At 41.7% G+C, this 25,866-nt stretch overlaps 1 protein-coding gene across 5 annotated transcripts in view; it reads right to left on the minus strand.

Annotated features, from left to right (window-relative positions):
- Positions 1 to 25,866, minus strand: part of R3HDM2 (R3H domain containing 2) — a 109,565-nt gene that overhangs the window by 12,996 nt on the left and 70,703 nt on the right. Inside the window, exons 3-15 of one of the 5 annotated variants that reach the window (XM_012652033.1) lie at positions 25,204 to 25,245; positions 23,129 to 23,215; positions 22,491 to 22,617; positions 21,528 to 21,606; positions 20,801 to 20,860; positions 20,097 to 20,237; positions 19,559 to 19,667; positions 16,747 to 16,842; positions 13,798 to 13,829; positions 13,646 to 13,699; positions 8,722 to 8,954; positions 6,660 to 6,835; positions 254 to 496 (exon numbers count right to left, since the gene is read on the minus strand). In XM_012652033.1, coding sequence (XP_012507487.1) covers positions 254 to 496; positions 6,660 to 6,835; positions 8,722 to 8,954; positions 13,646 to 13,699; positions 13,798 to 13,829; positions 16,747 to 16,842; positions 19,559 to 19,667; positions 20,097 to 20,237; positions 20,801 to 20,860; positions 21,528 to 21,606; positions 22,491 to 22,617; positions 23,129 to 23,215; positions 25,204 to 25,245 — 1,479 coding nt within the window. The remainder of the gene's footprint in view (positions 1 to 253; positions 497 to 6,659; positions 6,836 to 8,721; positions 8,955 to 13,645; positions 13,700 to 13,797; positions 13,830 to 16,746; positions 16,843 to 19,558; positions 19,668 to 20,096; positions 20,238 to 20,800; positions 20,861 to 21,527; positions 21,607 to 22,490; positions 22,618 to 23,128; positions 23,216 to 25,203; positions 25,246 to 25,866) is intronic. The other 4 variants (XM_012652052.1, XM_012652060.1, XM_012652043.1 and 1 more) reach the window with 4 other exon arrangements.

Genomic DNA, 25,866 nt, shown 5'->3' on the forward strand with positions numbered 1-25,866 from the left:
TAAATGCCTCAGGGTTTATGGCCAGAAATATGTAAATAGAGATATTTTGGACCTGCAATTGTGGGATCAGTATAGAAGTTTGAAACAAAACAGGAAGGACTTGTGTTATATATAAAGACCTTCTGGCTAAAACTCTCAAGTGCAGGTGGGGAGAGGTATCCCCTCTGGTCTGTCTAAACACTAGAGGAAGAAAGGAGGTATAATACTGGACCAACTGAATTAGTGATTTAAGCTTGGAACTGGAGCTGCTCACCTGTTGAGGGGGCTGCATGTAGCCCTGGGGTGGCAGGACTTGCTGAGTAGGTGGTACATGGCTAGAGGTGGAATAGTTGGAAGTGGGGAGGGGCTGTCCCGTGGAAGCCATGATGAAGCTAGTCTGCTGAGGGTGCTGGGAGATAAGCGGGGGCTGGAACAGAGCTGAAGATGGGTCAGCTGCTTCAGTAGAGCCTTGGCGGCTAAGGCTCATTTGTCCAAAGGGATTGCTGAGGTCATCTGCCTGTTGAGAGAGCAGGGGACTCAAGGACTGAGGCTTGTATCAGCACAAACAGAAATAGCAATTCTCTCTACAGATTTGGGATAGTCCTGCCTCTGTGCCCTAAGAGGTGGTTTTTAGCCCTAAGCCTGTCATATGGTATTTTAAATTGCTATGAATTGACCAGCTGTTTCAAGCCCAACTCCAGAGCAGTCTCCCTATCACATGAGGTAACAATGGCCACCCTGATTATGATCTCATTATTAGGGTTAGTCCTGAGGAGATGGGAGCAATGATACATTTTCTATATATGGAAAAAGATTACAAACTAGTGGGTTAAAGAAAACGATTATAAGAGTCTTTCCATTTCTTGTCTTCCTCATACACACAACCACAAACAGGGCCCCTACATTGCCATAAGTCCTGTTTTTATAATATATAAGGACCTAGATAACACCTTGAGCAGATCACGGTGGCTAGGTTCATGTGCCTCCACAGCTCTGCCTATGCAGCAGCAGGACTGGGGGCTCCCACTCCTGCTGCTTATCTCCTTACTCCCTCTCGAGGTCATTTCCACCTTTGTTCTCTGACACTAGCCTAGAGTTCTCTGCCCTTCAGAAACCACTTTCAATTCTCACCTCTGAGAAGTGGCCAGGGTGAGTGGCTAAACTGGAGGATGAGACTGACTGGCCAGGCTGTAATTACCTTCTTTCTCAGCTCTCTACCCTAAGCAGCAAGGGTGATGGTGTTCGATCTCTCACTCATATGGTGATAGGTTAGAGTTTGTTAGCTTCCTCTTCCCTTCTGCTCCCTTGACAATAACTGGCGCGCGCGCGCAGCACGCGCGCACACACACACACACACACACACACACACACACGCCAGAGCAGGAGTTCTTTTGCAAAATAAACTAGTAGAAACCAAAAGATAATGCTTTTGTGTAGTTTCATTCAATTTTCAGGGATCTGATCTTCAAGTTAGTTCTTTTGCCACCTTAATGGTAGGAGTAGATGACAAGTGGCCTGGATTGCAGATTACTTTGAGGCCCATATTCCAGGACTTTTCAGAATGGAGATAAGAGGTAGGAGGAAATGGGGATTCTAGTGAAAAAGCTAAAGCTAGGGGTATAATTAACACAAAGCAAAAAATCAGGGCTCCTATAACCATGATGTAAGTTATCAGCTACAAGGCAAATCAGATTGTCAAAGGATTTGTATTAATCACACAAACAATTTAAACAGCATGTTCTATGCAGTGGAAGAGGGCATTTTTATGTAAAATGACATGGTAAAATAGGGGAACAGTTCAGTTTTTACCAGTGGTACCAGAGAAGCCTGCGGTTGTGTTTTTACTTTTAAAGGAAGTTATAGAGGACCATTCTGTTCAGAATAAACTGGGTTCCTCAGACATGTCTAGGGAACAAATTAGATGAAGGACGTACATGGCAGAGAGATGAGAAGCGTAGGTTATACCAACATCCAATTTCATTACCCCTCCTGAAACTTGTGGGAACTCAGTGTTCCTCTGTCTCATATTTAGGCGTCTTTTGATGAGGCCGTTAAAATGGAGTATAGTTCAGCCTGTGCTGGCCCCTTAAGAAGGAACAGTTTCCAACATGCCCTCCAAAAGCACAACAAGCTTGCAAGGCCATCACGGACTGACCCAGGCATACCCACAGATACAGGCCACACATGGACAAGACAAAAAGGGGGAATGGAGTTTATACCATGTTGTACTGCTGGGGCGGAGAGACTGGCAGAAGGACTTGGGGACAGGAGCTTGGAGAGAACTGAACAGGCTGCGGAGAGGGCTGCAGAGACGGGACTGGCTGTGGACCAGCAGAGAGGCATGTGGAAAGGGAAGAGAAAAGGTAGGCACAGGAAGAGGCAGGAGGGCAGAGATGGGGAGGGAAAGGGAAGGAACAACAAAGTTAATAATCATAAAAGAAACTTCACATGAATAGCAAGGCTGCTGGGTGTGCCTGTGGCCAAGCCTGGGAGGGCTTGTGCATTTCATGTCTCTTTGACAAACAGGCAATCTCTCCAGAGAGACCCCAGCACTCTCCATCCCATTGGCCATTCAGAACTCTGCAGCTATTGTAAGCAATCTGAGGATTGCCAAGATCTGCCACCTGATCCCAAACACAGCTTTTCCCAAAGCATTTTTTCTGAACACACAATTCCTGGGGAGCACAATCAGAATCCTCCTCGAATGCTCATTTGAGAAGAGACTCCTGTCTACATCACCGTAGGAAGGGGCATCCAAGGTTTGGCTCAGCCACGCTCTGATTTCACACCATAGCTCTCCTGGAGGAAGTGCTCATTCACAAGCATTGTCTCCCTCCCAAGGGCAGAGAAAGAAAAAACACCCAAGGTTCCTGCCTGCTTCTGGCTACTTTCTTCTGCTCCATGCTTGTTCTGTGTTCCTCCAGGCCATGAGGGCAGTATGACCCCCACCTACCACCACCAAACACAGAAGATTTTGGAATAAAATATAAATAGCCTGGTTTTAGTTTTAGTCCCTTTAGTCCCTTCACTAGCCTCAAGCAGGAGGATTTGTTTATTAGGAACATGGAGTGTTCTAAACCAACTAATGGGCAGTTATTTTTTTCTCTCCCTTCTTCCCCTCCAGCCATTTTGATCACCTGATCATTTCTCCAGTCATAGCCACTGGCGGTGGGAAGGATGGGAGGAGAAAGGAGAGGAAGAGGTTGGAAGTAGCATTTATATACATTGTCTCATTACATATATTAGCATTTATATATATTGTCTCATTTCAGCTTCACATAAGAATCCTATAGGGAGATATGATAACTTGCATTTGCAATTAAGAAAGTAAAGCTCAGAGAAATTAAATCACTCATCTAGGCTCACACAGTTGATACAGCAGAGCTGGGATTGAAACCTAGTTCTGCCTGATATATGTTCTTCCCACTCCACTCTAGCAGTGGGGGCGAAGTGAAGGAAGAAGTCAAACAGAATGTCCAAACATCTTCCACAGGCTCTTCCCTTCTCACTTAGAGTATTAAGAGGTATAGATGCCATGGTATCAATATCCTCTCCTGCCACATACCTCCAGAGAAATTCTTTTACAGAGAGGACTAACAGTTCAGGAGGCAGAGAGTGCAGGAATTAGAAGACTCCCAAACATGGAGAATACTCTGGATTTCTCAGCAAGGGACCCAATATCGGATTAAATAAAATGCAAGTCATTTTGGTTAGGAAAAATTACTGAGAATCCACTGTGTGACCTGGGAGAGATGCTGCTATAGCCTTGAAAATAAACTCTTAGCTCTACTGGCATACCTGTTTTCTGCAAGCCAATGGCATTCCAAGTACAACTTATGGCCAAGCTGCTCAGCATTAGCTGCTTATGCTGGTGGCTTTCATACACATTTTCTATTATCCTAATCCTCTTCTTTTTCTTGGGGGAGGCTAACTTGGTTCAGGCCTTATATACTCAGGGGTGAAAGTAAAGTAAAGTGGTAAAACAATTCTGCCTGTTTTCCTCCACTTGTGAGTTTTGAATAAAGAGTAAAGTGAGAAGAAATGATGTTCCTCTCTGAGGCCTCCCCTAACTGGGGAAGGGCAGTGGAACACAGAAGGGGTTTCAGTGCTATTTTCTAGTTATTCCACAGCTACCCTTAGCTATAGTTCTCTTCTTAAAAAATCTTAAACTCAAGAGCCAGGGTACCTCTGGGAAACCACAGGGAAATTTATAAAAACAAAACAAACAAACAAAAAAAAGACAAGAAAAGACAAGACTGGCCCTGAGGGATGGGGCTGCCACCTACTGGTGAATTCCGGGCTAGATCACTGGCTCGTGAATGCCTAAGGGCAACAGGACAGAGGCTCAGAGGGCTCCTTTTTAAGGGGTCCACTCTGTTTTAAGTAAATTGGGCAAAAGGAAACCACTGGTCCTTTAATCCTCAGCCTCTCCCCTTGGTTTCATATGCTTCACTGAGATATGACATGAGGGCCTGCTCAGACAGAGGCCTGCCAAGAAGGGAAAGAGCATGGTTTAGCCAGCACTGTTCTTAGGCCTGGGGCAAATGCCTCTTGCTACAGAATTAAAGGTAACTACCTTTTCTCAAAGTTTCTCTAAAGGAAAAGCTTTAGAGTAAGCACAGTAGTATGTGTGTGCGGTCACATCCTAATCCCTGCACTATCATGTGCCATTTGAGAAACTGATCGATAATTATTCTTGGGCTCAGCAACTTCAGTTTGGAGAGCCCCCCATGCTGTGAGCCAGTCAGGGAAAAAGAAAACAAAAGAAAGAAAGAAAATGGCAGTAGGAAGAGGAAGAAAAAAACAGAGAGGGAAAAAAAGTACAGAGGAAGAAAAAAGGAGATATATACAGTGTGGTGGTGGTGGTATAATTTTAGCAGCTTCCATAAATGCTTCCAAGACACCAAAAATTACCTGGATAAGATTCTTCAGTTTATACTGATCGCAATTAATCTCAAGAATGAATTTCTAAGGGAACAGAGAACTCTACACCAAACAATGCTCCCTTATCCCTAAGCTATAGCCCCTAACCTGGCACCACACTCAGAAGGTAAGTCAATACCAATAATTGACCAACTGATTCTCATAATCCAGTAGCAGCAACAAAACCTGAGTAGAAGTTTGAGGTTTAGGGCCCATCATTTGGACATTCTGTCTAAAATTTTATTCCCCAATGGTTATTCTCTTATCTCTTTATTCTTTTCCCACTCTTGCTGTCTGTTTCTAGGTGTGGATGGCAGGTGAAAGGTGGAGGCGGATGGAAGACTACGAAGAAGAAAAGAGAGCAAGACTGTATAAAAATACACACATTTTAGGGAAAAAACTAGAAAATACTGGGACCTTGGGGAAGCAAGTCATACACATACAAAAACACAGTAGGAGATAGCCAGAAGGAGAGAAGCACAGAGTTTATCCACTTACAGGTTTGAATTAAAATAAGAAGAGGAAAGCACACACACACACATGCCATGCTTTAGCAGGAAGTCAGGTAAGCTGATATGAATGAGACTTAATGGGGTAGAATGGTGGTAGAACAAGAAAGTCAGGACTACAGAGAAATTGAGTTAGGAACTAAGATGAAGGACTGGAATGACTTGCATGTGGGTTACATTTAGACACAAAGCAGAATTTCCTAGATCTTCACTGTTCTGTATTTTAGCTTTGTTTCATAATATTTAAGATAGGGCAGTACTGGGCCATTCTGTGGTCTTTCCACTCTAGTTTCCAGTTTCTGGAGTATTAGTGCTTGGGACTTGATTCTTGTACCTAGGGAAGAAATACATCTGAGGCCAAACTGGGACTAACTGAGCAGGCGAGTGAGGGGCTCTGGGAGGTGAACTGAGAACTTAAACTGCAGCAGAAAAGAATGTAGACACACGGGCTTCCTGACTACCAGAGAATACTTCAGGATAAAATATGGGGCTCTACACATGAAGAGCTGTATTAATGGGAGAAAAGAATAAGTGAAGATCTCAGCATGGCTCTAGTCAGAGTATTAAGGTGAACTTTAAACCTAGAACACTGAGTTTCCAGTTTAGAATAGGACCTGATTCTTAGGCTGATGACTTTAATGGTCTCCACAGAAACAAAACTTCACTCAAACCCTAGTTCGTATCAACATCTACCAGTCTAGCAACAGAAGGAAAAAGATATAGCCCTTTTATGGTATGGGAAACAAAGACAACATTCAGGTTTTTGTGTCTTGTGGCATATGTATGGCAGGGGTCTTGAGTGTCATTTCTTTTCCCCACAAACCCTGACACATAAATATATGTTTATGGATCAACATAGTAAGTCAGATGACGGTGGGAGCTTTGATCTTTTCAAGTTCCACATATGGATATGGAGAAAAAAATTACCTTGCTAATTACACAGGATATAGAGGGAGATGGGGTACAGAAGAAATGTGGTGTGGGATAAAATCCTATTGACAATTCTCAGGACAAAGAGGAAGAAACATAAAGCAAAAAACTCCCAGGCTGATTGTGCTAAGAGTACTTTGGCCAAACCTTTGCCCTTATTCTTCTCTCCCTACAACTAATAAATGAGAAATGGGAGAGGGAATGGCATGTCTCCAAAAACTAATCCTTCCTGCCACCCACAGGATAAGAGACATGACTGTACTCCAGAGCTTGCTTGAATCAGAATGGAGGGGGCTCTGACACTGAGTGGTGACTCACCTGTGAGATCATGTGATTACTCAAGGGTGGCTGTTGCTGAGGCGTGGGTGGGAGAGCAGGAAGTTGCTGCTGCTGCTGCTGCTGCTGCTGCTGCTGGGCAGTACAAGGGAGAAGGCCCCGGACAGACTGGGATGAGGTGACCTGGTTGCACACTTCTGGGGCACCTAGTGCCATACCTAAGGCAAAGAGGAGACCCACCAAAAGTTGTAAGCACAAACCATGAACATGCTACCCTTGGAGGGTGTAGTTGTAGGTTTCTACTTTTTCCTTGCCCTTAGTCTTCACTCCCCCACTGCATTTGGAAGACCCACACATGAGCACAGATAAATTTTAGCTGCCTTGCTGATGGGAGTCCTTATCTTAGCAGGTTTCTACTCCCCAGGGACAGGGACCACCTTGACTGTCAATGTCTAGCTTTGGAATTGGACAAAATATGAGGCTGCCAAGGCACCTCCCCTGAAGTACCTAGAATCTGTCCATCATGATTAGAAAACATGAATGCTTACTTCCTGGGAAGGTACAGATTCCTGATCCCTTAAGGGACCTGTCTTCTCTTTGCTTTCTTCTCAACTTGCAGCATCTCTTATATAAGTTGCTGAGAAGACAACCTTGGCTCTTCAAGTACATGCTTGAGCACACACATACACATAACCATTACTCAACTATTTTTCCTATTTCCAGGCTCTCCAAGGCATGAACACATTCACACAATATACTCTCACTGAATATCTACTATGTGCCAGGCATTGTGTAATGAACTGAGGACATAAAGGTGAACAAAACACAGTTCTTGCCCTTAAGCAGCACAGGATCTTCTGATGGGAGATGAACATCCACATACCTACTACAATCTAATAAGGATAAGGGATACATCAACGATATCAACAAAGTTGTTTGAAAGTAAAGATGAGGAAGCAATAGCTCTCAAGGAAGGATTTAAAAAGGAGGTGGCAGGAGGGCTGGGTTTGAAGGATGAACAGAGCTTGTCAGACTGAGAAGACGAAGCTAATGCCATATTCAAGAAATGGTTGGAGGGCTGATATCTGGAGGATAGATATCTGGAAATAAGACTGCAATGGCAAACCAGAGTCAGGAAGTTATGCTATATGAAGTAGTTTGGACTTTATTGCGTAGGTGATACAGAAATGAAGGACTGATATGTTTAGATATGTTTTAGATTGGTAAATCGGCTCTAAAAAGGGCTGAAAACAGAACAGGGAGATCAGCCTGGGAGCTAGTGTCATAATTAAAGAAAAGAAAAGAAAGGTCTGAATAAAGGCAGAGACATGGGATTAGAAAGGAGGTAACAGGAGGGCAGTATAAACCTAAGGGTCAGAAGCAAAATCTTCAACACTACTGATGTCTACTGGGGATAAGACCTACACAACTTCTGAGATGAGGTTCAAACAGTTCTTCAGAGAGAGGAGGTTGGTGAAATAGAGGTCTAGCAGGTATAGAGAGCTAAATACTCTCCTGTTAAGAGTGCAGCAGCAATAGATGGAGAGGGTTGTGCAGTAGATCAGGTGAGCTCAAGGATGATTATAGGGCTTTCGTGAGTGTTTGCTCCTTCCAGTCACTGAACTCCAGAGAAGCAGCCAGAGCAACATCCCTCTAAGTTCTAGCCTACTGGCTGCTACCAACTAATAACAAACAGCTAAACTCTGTGGGATCCCTCTCCTCTACAAAGCCTCTTTATAATCTTCAGGGACACAGAATGAAAGCAGCTATCATTTTCATCTTAGTGCATAACCTGAACCTGGGCTGACAGGAATTCCCACCTTAGTCAAAAGTCAGATGAAATAATCTAATCCCAATAAGTTTTTTTTTTTTTTTCAATCAGGGCAGAAGGTTTGAAAAAAATTGGGAGAGGGGACTAGATACAAGAAAGGACAATGGATCTAAAATATCAAATCCCCCTCCGGCTGTGTTAGGTTTCCCGGAAACTATATTGGGATAAGTGTTTTATTAAAAATAAATATCAGTGATATGACAGTTGATTACACAAGCAAGAAGACAAACAGGAAAGGATGGATATGACATGGAAGGAAAGAAGCTGTAGTACCTGGCCTGGAGATCCTTCCTGCACTGCCACCTTTACTGCTGCCAATGCTGTCACCTCGGGTGAGGATAGAGATTCCACTGAAGCTGCTGGCTTTGGTGACAGGGGGTCGCATGCTCCGGACAGAGCCATCAGAGTCTGTGCTGCTCCAAGGCCGTGGCTCCAGGGATTTGAGTTCGCTGTCTGTGCTGCTCTGGCGGCTGCTTGAGGTGCGGCTCAGCCCTTCACGGTTCCCCCTGCAGAGACCACAGTGGTCAGAGCACCCCCCACCCACCACTTTAGCAGAAGGGCTAGGAGAGAGTTCATTTCTATTCTCTCAATAACAAAGAAAGGGTGAGGATTAGGGGGAGGATGGACACTGACTTCTTGTTAGTTGGTTGGCCAACTAAGACTTGATGGGAGCAGACAGAACAAGATTTAGTACAGTAACAAATAACACAGAGGCAAATCCGGAAGACAGTGAACTGGCAATTAATTCAATACATCAGACCAGAGGTGGATGGGAAACCACATACATGATGCTGAGATTGGCTGTGGTCTCTTCCCCGACCCCTAAGGGGAGTCCCACACATGCAGGAAATAGTGGGGAGGAGAGGAATACCAGTTCCTTCCGGGAGTTCTTAAAGCAGAAGGACTCCTAGAAGTTACTATTGCCAGAAGGCAGAAGTAGCCAATGACATGGGTAAATCCCACAACAGGTCTTCCACATAACATGTGTCAAGCCAGCAGAGGTGCTGCTTATGGCCATCTTTCCAGGGGTTGGAAGAAGAGTATAGTGGACTAAAGGGGCACTCTGGAAAATACAGTCTCAAAGTCTGGAGTTGACCCAACCTGTTTTGTGGAAGTTCTATGTTAGTGTCTGGGAACAACTGGTTCAAGGGTCTCTAAGGGCTGAGGTCCTCAGCAAGATCAAGCAAATATGCCCTTGGGATTCAGGATGGCAAGGGGCAGGGGGGTTGATTGGGCCTAGTTGCCTCCATATTCGTAATCCTATTGCCCTAGGCAAAGCTATTAAGAAAAGGGGTTCTTCCTCTCTTATTTTGCTCTGGAAACATCAGGGTTATCCTGATGTTACAATCACTGTCTATGACTATAAACAGCTATATGCCTCAAGATAGTGAGGTTGGCCTGAAAACCCTGTCTTGTTGAGCTCTTACTGCTTCTTAATCAATAAGCAACCAAGAGCCAGCAATTTTAACACCCCCCCAACAACTAATGACCTAAGGAAACCAAATGACAACAATTACAAAGATTTTGGTATGTATACTGAGAACAATTAAGCAAAAATCATTGTAGTTTGGGCTCCCTCCTTTTCACCACCATCCTGCCAAAAGCAAATAGAAAACCCCATCCCAATCTCCTTAGCTCTAAAGACACTAGGCTCAGAGTTATTCTAATAAAGAAAGGTGTTTCTCTTAAGTGGATTAATATTAAAGAAAGCACCTTTCTTTATTAGAATACCTACTCCAAAGACACTGTAGGGAAAATGAGCAAAATACATGCTAGGGTCACATTTTTAGTTTTTAGCCAAGCCAACGACAGTGAGCTAAGCACACACTGGCACAGCTGGTTAGAAACATGCTAATTCTTCTCTGCAACCCTAAGTAGGTGTGTGGGTGTGTGTGTATACATATATATGTGTATACACACACACACACACACACACACATAAAAAATGTTAATGCTTCTCTGTATATAGTTAGAATAGAGTAGAAGATATTCCTGTTTCCCCAAAATTTTACCCCTTTCTCTTAGAATGTCAAAGTAGAATGGGAAACAAGAAAGAAGTATACATTAGGTATTTACTAGGAACAGAATCAGACCTAAAGTAAGAGCCAATAGCTCTGTCCCAATGGACAAAGGTAAGCATACTGAAAGGGCTCAATAAAAATGCACGTGTTTCTGGGATAAGGGGATACAAAACTGGCAATGGATGAGGCTGCTCATTAGACACTAGAGCTTGAATTTTGCAAGACAAGTCCTCATAGCCTTTTCCACCTAAATCAAACACTTCGCTATCTATTAGAGCAATCCCCCCATTTACTTTCTCTTGTTACCAGAGGTAGACAGGGAACAGGCAACTTTAAACCAAATACCTTGGGAAGCTAGGGCCAAAATGACAGCACTTCTGTACTCATCCAGTTCCCCCAAGACAGTGATAAATGTGAACTGTTTGATGATCTTCGGACTGACCTAGGTGAGGACACTACTGCCCTGAGAGTCAGAGGAACTAAGTTAAATCTTGGCAGGAAGGAGATCAGTTTTCCCTCTCTACAAATAAACCTAATCAATCTCTAGTCATGTCTCTATACTTCATTAAAAAGAAGGCAATTTGGAAAAGCTATTCGGATTCAATTCTAAGCACTGAACTGGGTTGTGTGTGCTGGAGAGATGGGGGTACAGGACAAAGAGCATTCACATCTCATTCTCCTGTAAAATCAGAGCTGATTTAGCTTCTACAAGTAGATTTAGTGTTGAGTCTGGGGAGTGGGTGGAGAGGCCTGTGGAAGAGGTGGTAATAAGTAACAGTAAGCCTCACTGTGGCTTATTTATCAATGGAGTAAAATTTTCCAAAGAGCTGGGAAATTGCCATAATTATTGCCAATGTGGATGATGGAATTTGATATACAGGTATTTGTTTCACAAACATAAACTGGGGCAGAAAGGTTATAAAGCAGTTAGTCTAAGCAACATAGCGAGACCTCGTCTCTATAAACAATAGAAAAATTAGCAAGGCATAGGTGTGCACGCCTGTAGTCCTAGCTACTCGGAAGGCTGAGGCAGGAGGATAGCTAGCCCAGGTGCTTGAGGTTGCAGTGAACTTTGATGACGCCACTGCCCTCTCTAGCCCGGACAACACAGTGAGACCCTGTCTCGGGAAAAAAAAAAAAAAGCAGTTAGAGAAGATCAGCTTCTGATCATTACAGCTATGGACTAGTATCCAAATAGAGGGAAAAGTCACCCCCTTAAGAGCCCATGAGGCTGCATTTTGGATGACCTACATCTGTAATCAAAGCTAAGTTTGAAAAGTAGCAGCTTAAAAGGAGGTCTGGCGAGGAGAGGGCTGCACCTGCTCACTAGATTCTTCGAGCTATTATCTGCACAGTTTGATGTTCCACAGCACTAATAAGGGCATAATTCTTAGCAGTGAATCTGGATTAGGATTCTGAATAGAACACTACTCAGAGAGGATGGGGTGACATTTGTAGAGAGTTGGTACGGTGTAGTGAAAAGAACATTGGACAAAGAATCAGCTCCAGTTTTGCCATTAACAGCCATGTAAATGGGCTAGCCACTTAATCTGTTTTTATTTTCTTAGATGTAAACCAGCTGATCAAATCAGGATGTTGAGAGAACTGAATCAGATAAAGTATCCTTTGGCAACTGTAAGGCACTGTACATTAATTCACACACAGGAGTTGGCTTGAAACTTCTTTTATTATAGGTATTCTGGGATGATCTACGATCCTGAAGTGTAGACTGTGGAGCACGAAATTTTTTTTTTTTAAACATGGTGGGATTCTATCTGTCTCTACCACCACCACCAATGCGAGGCCCTCTCTGCCTGGGGTTTTCAAATGGACCTAAGGGCAAAATAGCCTAGGATAAAGATGGAACATCCTCCACATCAAAAACAGGAAATCTTGCTATCCCAATTTCCACATAGTTTGACTAGCTTTAGAAAGGACAATAGGGAAAAGACAACTAAAGCAGAAATGAGATCTCCAGTTTGAGTTAGTCAGATAGTCCCTTTTAAGTACAGTATTCAAAAAGAGAGAAACATTTTGGAAAGGGCTAGACCTAAATCCTATTGTTAAATATTTAGATTCTCTGTATTCTACAGTTTTTCTGTCACAAAAAGGGAAGAATATACTTAAAATGAGTTGGTACCAGGACAGGGCCCTAAAGTAGTGCTTTCTCTCATCACTGCCTTGTATTATCCTCTAGGGTGGGACTGAGAGACTGAAATGAAAGATTCCTATAATTGTTTTGTGGGAAAATGGAGAATATTAGGCACTGAGGATATTAATACAGCAGCTTTCACCAGCATTAAGAGCAAGTAATGGGCCAGTGGGGTGGCTCACGCCTGGAATCCTAGCACTGCTTGAGCTCAGGAGTTCAAGACCAGCCTAAGCAAGAGTGAGATGCCGTCTCTACAAAAAATAGAAAAATTAGCTGGGTGTGGTGGCATGAGCCTATAGTCCCAGATACTCAGGAGGCTAAGGCAGGAGGATTGCTTGAGCCCAGGAGTTTGAGGTTGCAGTGAGCTACGATGATGCCACCACTGCACTCTAGCTGGGGCAACAGAGCAAGACTCTGTCTCCAAAAAAAAAGAGCAAGTAATAGACAATCACATAAAGGACATGCTTTAAGTCCATTCTAAGGCAGACAGGTCCTTTAGGGCTTTTCTGAGATCATATTACACATTACATTGTCTCAAAGAGAAAACTACATAGACAGAGGTGTTTGTGTACGTTTCTATATATGTGTATGTACTATTTTTTCTTAAATATATGAAACATTCCTAATGCTGGGTCAGGGATAAGCTCTCTACATCTTTCCATAGATTTAGAAAAGGTAGCCAGAAGACACCCATTCTTTTACCTTACTATAAACATGTCTGAGTCTCAAAAATTCCCAATTTCTGCAAACTTCTGGGAGGGAGCAGTACCTATCCTAGACACACCTATTCAGTCCCCTTCACCACCTATTTAGGACTCAAAATGAAATTGGCAACAATAAAAATAAAATCATTGAGCAGGAGCCATTTTTTTAATGGGGAAAAATTTCCAATGTTGCAAAAACCACAAATTTAATTATTCCACAAGCAGCCATGCATGGAGCAAACCCACTCCGCTGAAAAGATTACAGCAAAACAAAATAAAATTAAAAATAAAAAGAAGAGATATAGACCACACAGAGGTACCTAAAAATCTGCCTTCTCTTGTGAGAGCTAGAAGAAAAGGCTTCTTTGGAGAGTCTGTTGGTTAACATCAAAGAAAAGCATCATTACAGGATTATATTAACCTCACTGACAAAGCTCAATGAGAAGCAGGGAACATGCTAAGTGGTACTAACCTGATGTCATTTAGATATCCGTTCTGGCCAGTCTAGGTGAAGGGGAGAAAACGGAAAATAACTTATAAGAAAACAGCATGGCATAACCGAAAAGGATGTCCATGATGCTATGAATACCCAAGGTCCTCAAACCAAAGCTCACCCCACCAACAAGGAGAGAGGGAGCAGGGACAGGATGACCCACACCCACACACCCAGTCTGACTTCTCACCTTTAATGGGAAAGAGCATTTGGCATTTTTAGTCTTCCCACAGAGGGTTTAAAAAGAGAGGTTGATAAAGGTAGAAGTATGGAAAGGAGGAAGAACAAAGTATTAACCTAATGATTATTTCCTTTTTAGCTCTAAATTTACTGGTCTAGAGGTAAGCTAGGGTAATAATTGGTGTGCTTGGTCCTAAACAGTGTATCCAAAGGAAGGGAAAAGGGAGACAAGAGAAAGAAACATCATTTTTTGGAAATTATCCTCAACAGCTATTTCATTTCTATCTTCTACACTGGCCAAAATGAAAGACATTCTGTCCTGAGACCCAAGGAGGGTGGGATATTGGGGAAGCAGGTACTTTTCAGAGCCTAGAGAAAATGAGAAAATTAAAAGCCTGAAACATTCCCCTTGGGGATCATTTCCTGACAAAGCCACTGAGCTGAGTGAAGTGAGCATTGTGGTGGACTCCCAAGCCTTAGCAAAACGTAACAAGAGTGTCCAGCTGCTGAGCAGAACGGGCTCCGTGCAGAGCAGAGCCTGTGTTGGGCAGCTTTCTCAATACACAGCTCAGGCTCCATAGAAGGCTGCAGCAGCAGCATTTCCATCCAAACACCCTTCTTGCCACTTTCCTTTCTTTCTGGCCTGCCAGCTGCTCCTACCCTCATTCCCCAGACCTACAACTCCACCCCTAATCAGCTCCCTTTGACTGGCCAGGCTCCTCTCCACTTGGGATCTTTGGAGTATGATGGGCTTTGGCTATCGTTCCTTGTCTAGATCTTCTGAGAGTCCTGATGCCTCTACTACAACAAGAGTTATGAAGTGCTGAAATGAAAGTGATAAATCCACAAGGATTTAACAAATAAAACATATATTAGTAGAGGCTTTAGAAACTAGAAATCAGGAGAAAAAAAGGAGAGAAGAGCTAATTTGCCTTTGTTATGGTCATAGATAGATATATTCAGTGTTGTGAATTAGCTCTAATACCCTACTATAAGTCATCTGTGCTTTCAGAACATCTGTGGCTTTGCTAATGGCTGGCATAGAGGGGCAGTCATTTTCCACATGTAAGTGAAGTGGAAGAACATATCACATAGTTAGCTAGACTATGATGTCACTAGCACTTCTTAATCTAAAGAGCCCAGAGCAGAGTAAACGATTGAGAGGTGGTATACATCAGGGGTTAAGAGCATGGACTCTGGAGCCAGACTGCCTAAATTCAGATACCTAGCTTTTTTGCTAACTAGTAGTGTGACCTTAAGTGGTTACTTAACCTCTCTGTGCCTCAGTTCCTTATTTATAAAATGGGGAAAATAAGGTAACCTACCTCATAGGCCTTCTGTGAGGATTAAGTGAGTTAATTTATGTAAGAACAACGTCTGAAAGATAGTAAGCACTATATAAGTGTTTGCTATTATTATCCACCAACCTGCTCTGTTCACAATTTAGGGTCATCACTGGCCACAGTCACGTACAAATGACATGTCTCCTCTCATTCCACCCAAATGGTTTGTAGGTAAAGGTAGAGAACTTTCTTTGGGCTATGGTTGCATAATTTGGAGGACGTACTTTTCTGACTCAGAATGGAAGACTATATAACAGAAGGTAAGAAGATTCCTTCTCCTTGGACTTTGGGCCAGAAGGCTTGTCATGTATCAGTCCCCAGTGAGGATCTCTGGAAGAACTTGGGTCTCCTGAGACAATGAAGCAAGTACATAAAGGAATTCAGTTTTTAGTTGGAGACAATGTTTTTCTGCGTGAGGTGATTATGAAAAGATATATATATATATTTTTTTTTTGTCCTGCTGAGAAAAGGGAGAGTTGGGGAATGGGAGGAGAGGAGTGTCCATTTAAGGATATGGATTATAACTGACCATCTTTTGAGAATGGAGGGAGAATGGCCTTCCCTTCTTTGCTGCTAGTCTGTGAGACGGTGCTGCTATCTGGATCCTACATTTTCTGGAGATTTGTTCCTCTCTTGACTATCCACACCCTTTTCTGAATTTCTCCCATCCTTATCTTCAATCTGGTGGGCAAAGGCAACCAGACACAGAGGTACCAAGTATATTTGATATGGACCACAACTGTTAAGAATAAAGTTGTCTAAACTGATTCACGTTGGCAGTTCGCCCAAGGAGCCAGTCCTGTTCTAGAAGGCAAGGTAAGAAATATAGGAAGAAAGAGACTTCCTGTTCAAGTAGAGACTGGAGGGAATAGTGGTACCCTCTGTGCATGCAGAATGTGGAGCTCAAAGAGGATGGATGCCTTACCTATGCTCTAACAATAACCAACATATCCTAAAAACCAGGCTGGTCAAACAAGATGAATGTATAGCCTGTGTGAACACTACATCTTCCACTCAGAAGCAAAGATGCCTAAAATGGACAGTGGGAGTGAAAGAGGGTAAGCAGGAGGAGGGTTTCACAGGCAAGATTCAGGGCCCATCTACAAGCCCTGCCAAAACCATTTCTATTTTCAGTCTAGTCATATTTACCAAATTCAGCCACTCCAAGTTTTAGTTCTCTTTGTTTGCCATATGGCAGAATGTATTAAAAATAATAAAAATGACTATCTGCAGCTTCCCAATAAGCCACTTTTAATTTTAGAGATCAAATCTGGAGCTGGCTGATGTTGGTTAAAAAAACAAACAAACAAACCCAAAAACATTTATGGAGGGTTCATTCCATTGACAGTTCCAAAGATTAAGAGCTAAAAGCTATGGGCTGACAACTCTCAGATGCTACACTTACCTCTCGGGCAAATATTCTCTCTCGGACCCTTTGATATTCCTCCTCTCTCTCTTCTATTGACTTGCTCCTCCTTCCATCCTGCAATGGAACTCTGATCTAGATCGATGAGCAGAATTAAGCTAGTTAAGTTCTCCTCGTACTGCAAGCTCACTGCACACCAGCAAGGAAGAGAAACCGGGAAAGTTTATAGTTGCCATCAAAAAAGTGGAAAAAAAAAACGAAATAAAATTCCAGTCCAGGACAGGTTTCACTGGGTACATCTGACCATGCAGTTTTGGAGATCAGGTTTTCTGGATGGTTGGGGACTCCATCTTCCCACCCCCCAACCCCCCAAACTATCAAGAATGACAACTATTTATAAGGACTGGGTTGCTTCCCTGTAGTAATCAGGTACCCTCCAGTCAGTAAGGATCAAGAAAAAAAGCCCTGGGAAAATAAACAACATTGCTTTAGAGGGAAAGCAAGGGACAGAAGGAAGCTAGAGGGAGAAGAAACAGGTAACATAGAGGAGGAGGTTTACAGATCTAGCACTTGACATTATTTCTTCTTTAGTCACTAATGCCATGGCCTGAAGAAGACCCAAGTCACACACAGCTCAGCAAAGAGGGCCTTGGAAGTGAAATACCAAGGGGGAAGCTAAACTCAAAGCCTAAGCATTCTTTTTCTCATCTTAACTGGAGAGAGAGGAGGAGAGAAAGAAATTACAGAAATACAGAAGAAAGAACACAGTAACACAAAGAGAAGAAAAAGGAAAGGAGAATAGAATAGGAAGAAAGATGGACAGAGTGAGGAACAGACAAATAAGGTACAATGGAGGGAGGGGCGAAACAGAGACATAGAAGGGAAAGAAAGGAGTGGAGGATAGAGAACCTTACATTCTCTGGAAAATGTAGTGAGGTGACTAGAAGGGATGGCTGGGCTGATCACCACCTCTGACTGGCCTAACACCTAACTCCCCATCACTGCCTTTCCTCTCTTGGCTTGTGATTGTGAATGCTGCCTGGGGTAGGGTATAACAGAGTATCCTTTTCCATAACGCTCTTAAAGGCAAGGAGTTCAGAGAGAAAACTCATCAAATGAATGTCATCAGGTTATGAAAGATTCTGACCTCCAATACAGAGGCTTTGAAAGCTTCAGATGAAGCAACCAAGGAGACTGCTGCTCTAGGCTGATCTTCACCAATCTCCAGAGGTAGCCATGACTTCAGGAATATCAACTTGAACTAGATTTAGTTCTCGCTAGCCTTAAGAACATAAATCTTACTAAAATGTTCTTCTATAAATTCCACTCCAAGAAGACATAAGACCTCAAGGAGCTATATATACTGTCCTCAGCCCCTAGCACTGGTAGACCAATGGCAGAATAGAAAGAGCATAATGGGCTTTGCGGTCAGGCAGAATCTAAGCTCTGCCACTTCCCAGTAATATGACTTTAGGCAAGTAACTTAACATCTTTTAGCCTCAGTTTTCTTACACGTAAAGTGGGGATAATAACCCCCATCTACATTGGATTGTGAAGAGGATTGAAAGAGATAATGCATAGAACATGTTTAGAACAGAGCCTAGTTCAGGGAAAACACTCAATAAAATAGCAATTACTATGCTTATTATTAATATCATAGACAGACAGTATACAGAGTCTACCTATTATGGATCAAGCCTGAAGCTGAGAGATGAAAAGTTCACAATAGGGACAGATTCTACTCTGCCCCAGTGTGCCTCTAGGCCTGAGTAATTCCTGATCCACAGAAAAATGGTTCTGGGAAAATGGAGAGAAGGGCATCAGGATGGAAAGGCTCTTTCTTGTTTTTAAAATTTTGTCATTTTGTATTTTTCTTTGTTTTCAATCAGACCCAGCATGTTTGTCCACAATAGATAATGGCGCTTTTCTTAAAAGGACTCCCTCAAATACTCAAGTAGCAAGCAGGAAAGGTCCTGGTCTCAAGACCATACAATATCCCAAGAAAATCAATTTTGACTTTAGAGGTAAGATATTATGAAAATTATCATTAATTAGCAAGCCTCATATTGGTTCTACACAACCACACTCTTCAAATCTAATCCCCTTTGGAGGCCAAGCAGAAGCAGGCTGGATCTAAATCCTCTACTTAGCTAGGAAAACTGACCCCCAAATGATCACTTACTATCTAACGGGTGGGCTAGAGGTCAGGCCCATAAATAAAGGGACAGGACAGGTGTTCACTTCTTATTCCCATAGCAGTGGATCACAAAGAGGATATTGCCTGAGGTTCCCAGCATCAAAAGTCAAATTAACTCACTCACCTTCGTGGAAAGAGCCGGGAAAAGATTAAGGAGTTTGCAGAAAGGGATCAGAAACACCTTTATAACTGGGCAAATTAGATCACAACTTTGCCAGTTCAGGGCTAGCCCTGAGCTAGGATAAGAGTAGAAGTGGGTTAAAGTAGCTTTTTGCGGTTCCCAAAGAAATCCCTAACTATTAAAGAAAAAAAGAATGAAACCATCAGCTGGATCAAGGCTGAGGCAGAGAGGGACCTTGCTTTATCCAAAATGACGTGGCATTAGAAACCAGCGGCAGACCTAAGGAGTTCCAGGCCAAATGAGATTACCCAGCAAACCTCAGCACCATGTCTCTCTGGGGCTAAGAGGGTGGCATCCAGCTCAGCAAGTAAAGTCAGTCCTCAACGTTAAGCCAAAGGCAACTCAGTATAGCTCAAGACATTTTTCCAGACTAAGATATTCTGAGTTTTCTCTATCCCACAAAAATTCTTCTCCCTTCCCAGTTTCTCTTACTGCAATCTCTCTCCATAGGCCCACCCCTTTCCATTCTTCACCTGGTTATCATCTCGGTCCATACTGGCATCGTCTCTCTTGAGAATGAATCTCTGTTGAAATTCTGTATTCTTCTCATCCTTTATATGTTCTGAGAACCTCTGTTCAGGGCTGGGATTTAGAGGGAAATGTGGAAGGAAGGGAGGACAAAGACCCTTTTGTTAGGAAGCAGACCTCCCATATATAGCTCTCCTAAATTCCACAACTCAAAGATTCAGGGAATTTCTGGATTCAGGCATCCAAAAAGTCACATGAAGGTTTTAATGCAATCTTCAGGCTCTGTTCTTTATCCATCTATAACTTCTCTTCCTCCAAAGTTTTACCTGTCCTATCAGTGAAGGTGAAGAGAGGCTAGGGCCAGCCTTCACAAAACACCAGTTCCTCTAGAATCTATCTCCAAGGCCTCACAAAGAATAGCAATTGATGATATAACCCCTCCATTCCCTCCCCTGGAAGAGACTTCTTGATCCTAAGACCTTCCTCTTCCACCCAGCAGGTTATCCCAGGAAAGTCTTCCCAATTTGTAATTTCCTCCCTTACATTCTTGTGTTACTGGTTTTGTTGATGATGACAGCTTTCCCAGTTTGATCAACATTGTGGTCCATCCCAAAATAGGCAGCTACTCGGTGTAATAGCATCCGGTGGTATGAGGTCATCTGAGGGAACTTCTTGAACTGGTTACTGAAGGGAAATCCAGGGGGAAAAAGTGAAATAAGATAAACAACAGCAATAACAGCCAATTGTAATTTTTTTTCCAAGTGTCCAAAGTATTGAATTTCTTAGGAGAAACAGACATATTATAAGGAAGATATTTATTCAATGGGAACCAAAAAGGTTTCTCTCAGCTTCTTTATCTACAGTATTTTATAGATCACTCTGACCCACTATCCTCATTAAGACTACTTATTAAGTCCTAGGTCCCAAGCACTTGGATGATGTCCAACACATTAAAAGGGGAAAAATTTAAGAATAGTAAAATCTGGGACAAGGGCTAGCTGCTAAAAAGATATAAATTCTTTTTTAACTCAAGTCTCTGCAATAACTTAAAAATCTCACTTTGTTTTCACACATATACTTTTAATCCATTCTGACTGTTTCTCCCTAACTCCTTTTGTTCCCCAGTAATTACTTCAAAAGTCATACTTTAAGAGACAAATGAAACAGGCATGTCCTAAAATTGTATCTACATTTCTTTCCAGTGTCCCCTCCCACCTCTAAATGTGTATTTCATACAAGTAACTTACTTGTTGTCATTAATAAATTCCAGAATCTCCTGTTCTAATTTTAGCAGCATCATTCTGTCCCTGTTTAAAAAAGATTAAAACAAAACAAAACAAAAAGCAGCCCTCCCATAGACATTGAAAACAGAGATTAAAAACACAGCTTGTGCACTACAGAAGCTAAGGGAGGGATATATCCAAACCTCAATAATGGACCATCATGCAGAGGCTGCTAAGCCTCACCAGCCCGTATTATGGTATTTTAAAGCAGAAAAACAATCCAAGTATAAACTTTGTAGATCCTTCCTAATCATGTATCTTGTGACACCATATCAGAAATCTAATTTTGTTAGTCATATATTCATATAAACACATACTTTAAAATTATAAATCTAATCATTATTCTATATTCCATCTGGTTATTTATAGGTTTTAAAGCAATCATAATTTAGCTTATGTACAAATCAATTATTTTTTTCTTCTGTGTTTTTTAATTAGTATACTCCCAAGCTTTCATATTTCTTTGTCTCTGCATTCTTCTTCCACAGAATTTTTCTCAACTCTTCTGAAAGCAGAAACCTTAATGTAACGGTACTGTGACCCCCTCACAAAATATAAAACTATACTTGAAAAAGACTGGGGAGGGAGGCATCCTGAATTCTATAATGTAAAAAATCTAGGAAGCTGCTTGGCCTCTTGGAATCCTGTGGGCCTCTATCCCCTTTTCCTCTTACACCAATTATGTTATTACCTTGGGTTTTTTTTCAGTGTATTTACAAGAAATTCATGTAGGTCTATTCCAGTAGAGTCCGTATATTCTTGGCTGGAGTCTAGAACCACCACAACAAAAGAAATTTAAAATAAATGAAATTGCCTTGCATGGTATCTAATCCCAAGCAGAAGCCCACAACCTAATCAAGAGAGATGAGAATAGGAAAGTAAAATCAAACTTTAGGAGTTTTAGCATAAAACCCAAAATGACCTTGATGTGCTAACCCCAGCCCCCTAAATTCCCCATCAAAATAACAGAAGGAAGAATCTGGGCCATATTGTTGCATCAGTATTACACTGAAAAGCTACCAATCATCAATAAGTATTTACTGAATGCCCTGATCAAAACAAAGCAGCTTTTATTCTAGTTAAAGAAAATAAATTCCAGATAAGGGCAGACAGGGCTGAATTTTCAAGAATCTCCATAAATATGCCCAAATATTGATTATTTTTAATCAATCAAGGTTGCCTTTTCTGGTCAACTATCATTTTTATGGATGTCTTTTGGCTACCAACATAAGAGTTTAAAGCCAAAGAGAGTCTAATAATTAGAGGCAAATCTGTATTATTTAAAAAAAAAAAAAATCACCTTAGCCACCCCAAAACCAAAATATAAGTGTTATCTGGAGAATCTGCTACCAGTCATTATCCATGTCACCATTTATTCCAGAGCACAAATGGAATTAGAATTGACTACACTGTCCTCCTACGGGTACTCCAATGCAGTTGGAGTAGCTTTCTGTGGCATGTGAACCCCTAAGGCAGGGTCAATTAAAGAAGTATAGAAAGTAACCTAGTTAGGCATCTTCCCAAGCAACCAAATCAGCAGGACACTATAAACTCATGGGCCAGTGAAGCCCGTGGGTGCCAGGCTTCAGCACAGAAGGAAAGGGAACTGCAGAACCAGGCCCTAGGACAGATGAAAGATGGGGAAAGTCCTTACCTCTGGATAGCATCTTCCTTGGGACCTTTTCTTTGTTTTTGTCCTTGTCTTCCTTTTCAGAGACATCTTTTGTGGACTTTTCTTCCTCCTTGTCAGAGGGGCAACTGATGTGCAATTGAATTATATCCTTAAACAAGGGGAAAGAGAATAATCAAAGGGGAAAAAGAATTCTAACTATCTTGCAGCTCCTTCGAATCTCAAAGAAGGTAAATCTTGAGGTGGCGGCTCCCTCTTACAGAAGAGTGTATTTTGTTAATTAAGTTGTTTTAGTTTTGTTCTATCAGGAGGGTAGAGGCGAAGTTTTCCTGCCAGCAATTACAACCTACTATATGAAGAGCTCAAGTTATACTGGCTGTTTTTGGCATAGGAACTGGATGGAAATAGTTCTAACTACAGGAGGGGAGGAGTGTGGGTGGGAAAACAAGATCCAGCCCTGGGATCTCCTTGTCTGCATCATTCTGAGTGGTCAAGACAAAGACCTATACTTCATGCTCTCACTTTACTGCAACAGCTTTTGTTTTAAAGTGCCTTCTACCCTGATTCCAAGCCTGATATTGGTGCTGTGATTGCTATACTACACTTTACCAAATAACTGCCAAGCTCAAAAGCTACTTTACTCCTTCCTGTAAACGACCTACCTGGGTTTCTAGCGGCCCATCAGCAAATGGGGTGGAGGACTCTTCACACACTGCCAGGCTGCGCACCAACTTCAACTTGGAATTAGACTGAAAAAAAAAAAACCCCAAATACATATATATCTTCTTCTCTTGGTGAACATTTAGAAGGCTTTTGGCTGAATGAAGAGCATCCTCTTTGGCTCTGTTAGTTGCTGTTTCCATTAAATAGGGTTTTTCAAAAACAGGTCCTCCTCACCAGTTTCTGATTCAATTGAAAGAAAATTCTCTTGCTTACAACAGTAAACATGTACAAACAAAATGACTACTTGGACAGATGGTAGGAAATCATTTCACTTAGCCCTCTTCTCTCTCAGCAAGATTGGAACCCAGTGCTCCAACTTTAGACTGATAAGTTTACTGTGAACACACAGCAGCATATCATAGTAGAAAGACACTGGGTGTGAAAGCCGGAAGTCCGAGCTTTAATTTCTGGTTTTGCACTTACAACCTGAGACCCTGAGCAAATTACTTGACCTTTCTGCATCTCTGTTTTTCCTGAGTAAAACTGCCATAAAAATATTTAGACTGCTGTTGTAAGAATCAGATAATATATAGTATGTAAATATACATATCATTAAATAGTGCTTAGGATACAGTAGACAATAAATGCCAAATTACTCTAAACTTGAGGTGGCAAGTGTATGGAACGAAGTGTCTAAGAAAAGAGTAAAGAGAAAGATAAAAAAACTTTATAACACTTGGGATGCAATAAAAAGCTAATCCACCTGCTTTTACTTCTGCTAGCTGGTGAATCCCAAAAAAATCTGAAATCCACTATGCAAATCACTGCTCTCCTAGGGATCCTCAAAGCTAAAAATTCTAGAGTGACTCATTAGAATTAATAATAAAATAAACATTTGCTGAGAGTTCTTATAATAAAACCAAAGTTTACAGTAAATACTAAAGCACAAAACATGTTATATGTGTTCCAGGTAGTGCGGTATAGCAAAGAGAACTCATAAGTCTGAAGAAATGACTTCAGGCATACTTCTGCCACTTGCTAATGGATGTCCTCTGTTAAGTCACTCAATCTCCATAGCCCAAGTTTCCTTATCTATAATATGGAGATAATAACTGTCTTACTTACCTCAAGAAGTTTGGGAAGAACTAAAGTAGCAGTGAGTACCTTCTCTTTTGAACTTTAACATCAAGTCCATCACTATGGATGAGGCCATCCGTGTAAGGCAAGACACAGAACCAATTTATCATACTTCTTGGCCTTCTTCAAACCCAGGCCATATACTGGGTTTGAAGTTTAATTAAACTCCCAAACTTAATCATTATTTTTCTGGGGGGAAGGGGGGGGCATTCTTAATTATTACTTCTAGTGACATTTCTTCCCAATGCAAGAAAAGTTTAATATTTTACTGTTCCCCAGCTAAATCAAAGGCTATCACACACTAACACATATAGTCTTCCCTGATAACTCTGCTTAAAATAATCTGTGATGTGCTAATTTATCATACAGTGATTAAAAATAAAATCTTCCTCCGTGCCCGTAAAAAGTGAAACATTAAAAAAAAGCCTGTGTTTTTAGGATATCCAAAAATGTTGAGTCATTTCTACTAATGGGGCAGGATTTATCTTAAAGGAAAATTTACAAGGGAAAGAAAAAAAAAAAAGGAAATGTGAAGGGGAATAAAAAGACTCATATATGCAGCCACTCTCCCAGAGAAGCCAGGGGTGAGCAGAGAAACTGGTATCTCAGCACAACCAGTACCAAATTCTCTTAGACTCTGTGGAAGATTCCAGCTGGGTATCCTTCCAGGAATCAGAAATAGACTATGACTGAACTGCAGATAATGGAGTAAAATAAAGCCAGACCTTCCATTAGGAAGTGTGTGTGTGTGTGTGTGTGTGTATGTGTATGTGTGTGTGTACACACGCATATATGCAAGTTCACAATTAAGGTACAAAGTGCAGGCAAGAAAACTCTACCTATATAATTCAAATAAATTAGATATTGATGATAAGTCCATTCGTGAAATGTATCACTAATAACATTAGAAAAGAAGCTATACAAGAAGGGCTCTCACCTTGGCTCTTTTCCTGGCATGACCATGGTTGGATGTCCGCCTCTGTTAGAAGGGGATTGGAAAATATTAAAGGTAAAGAAAATCAACACTTACGTTAAAAGCAATCTATGTTTATAAAGAAAAAGCACTAACCGTAAAAACCATTAGAGCGATAGCCAAACTATGATGAGAACCACTTTCCCCTATAACACCAGCAACTGTGACACAGAAGGGACCACAGACCACCTACAGTCAAATCACCATTCACCATGAAGATGAAGAGTAGGAAAACACTGATTTGTTGGCTTTTTTCACAGACCGATAAAAATTACTTTTGGACAAACAGTTCTATCCAAGAATCCTCTCCCGATTAGGATATTTCTCTGGAAATGTCACTACCAAAGCATGAGAGGAAATGTCACTATCATAGCATATTTTTCCCCCAAGCTTGCTCACAGGAGGCTTTTAAATCCATAATGGATGTGAAATATGGCCCCTAACCATCACTTATATTAACATCTTTATTAGGACAACACCTTCACAGTTCCAACTTGAGATACCCAAAACACCTGTCCCTATAGCTGCAGAAATGAAATGAAGAGTCTTATTCTCAAATGCCTCCCTCCCTGAGTATGAGACTTCTCCCAGTTCTAAGATCCTAGTGGTGACTCTTATAGCCCGTCT

This window comes from Propithecus coquereli, unplaced genomic scaffold (assembly GCF_000956105.1).
Source record: "Propithecus coquereli isolate 6110/MARCELLA unplaced genomic scaffold, Pcoq_1.0 Scaffold111, whole genome shotgun sequence".
Taxonomy (NCBI): Eukaryota; Metazoa; Chordata; class Mammalia; order Primates; family Indriidae; genus Propithecus; species Propithecus coquereli.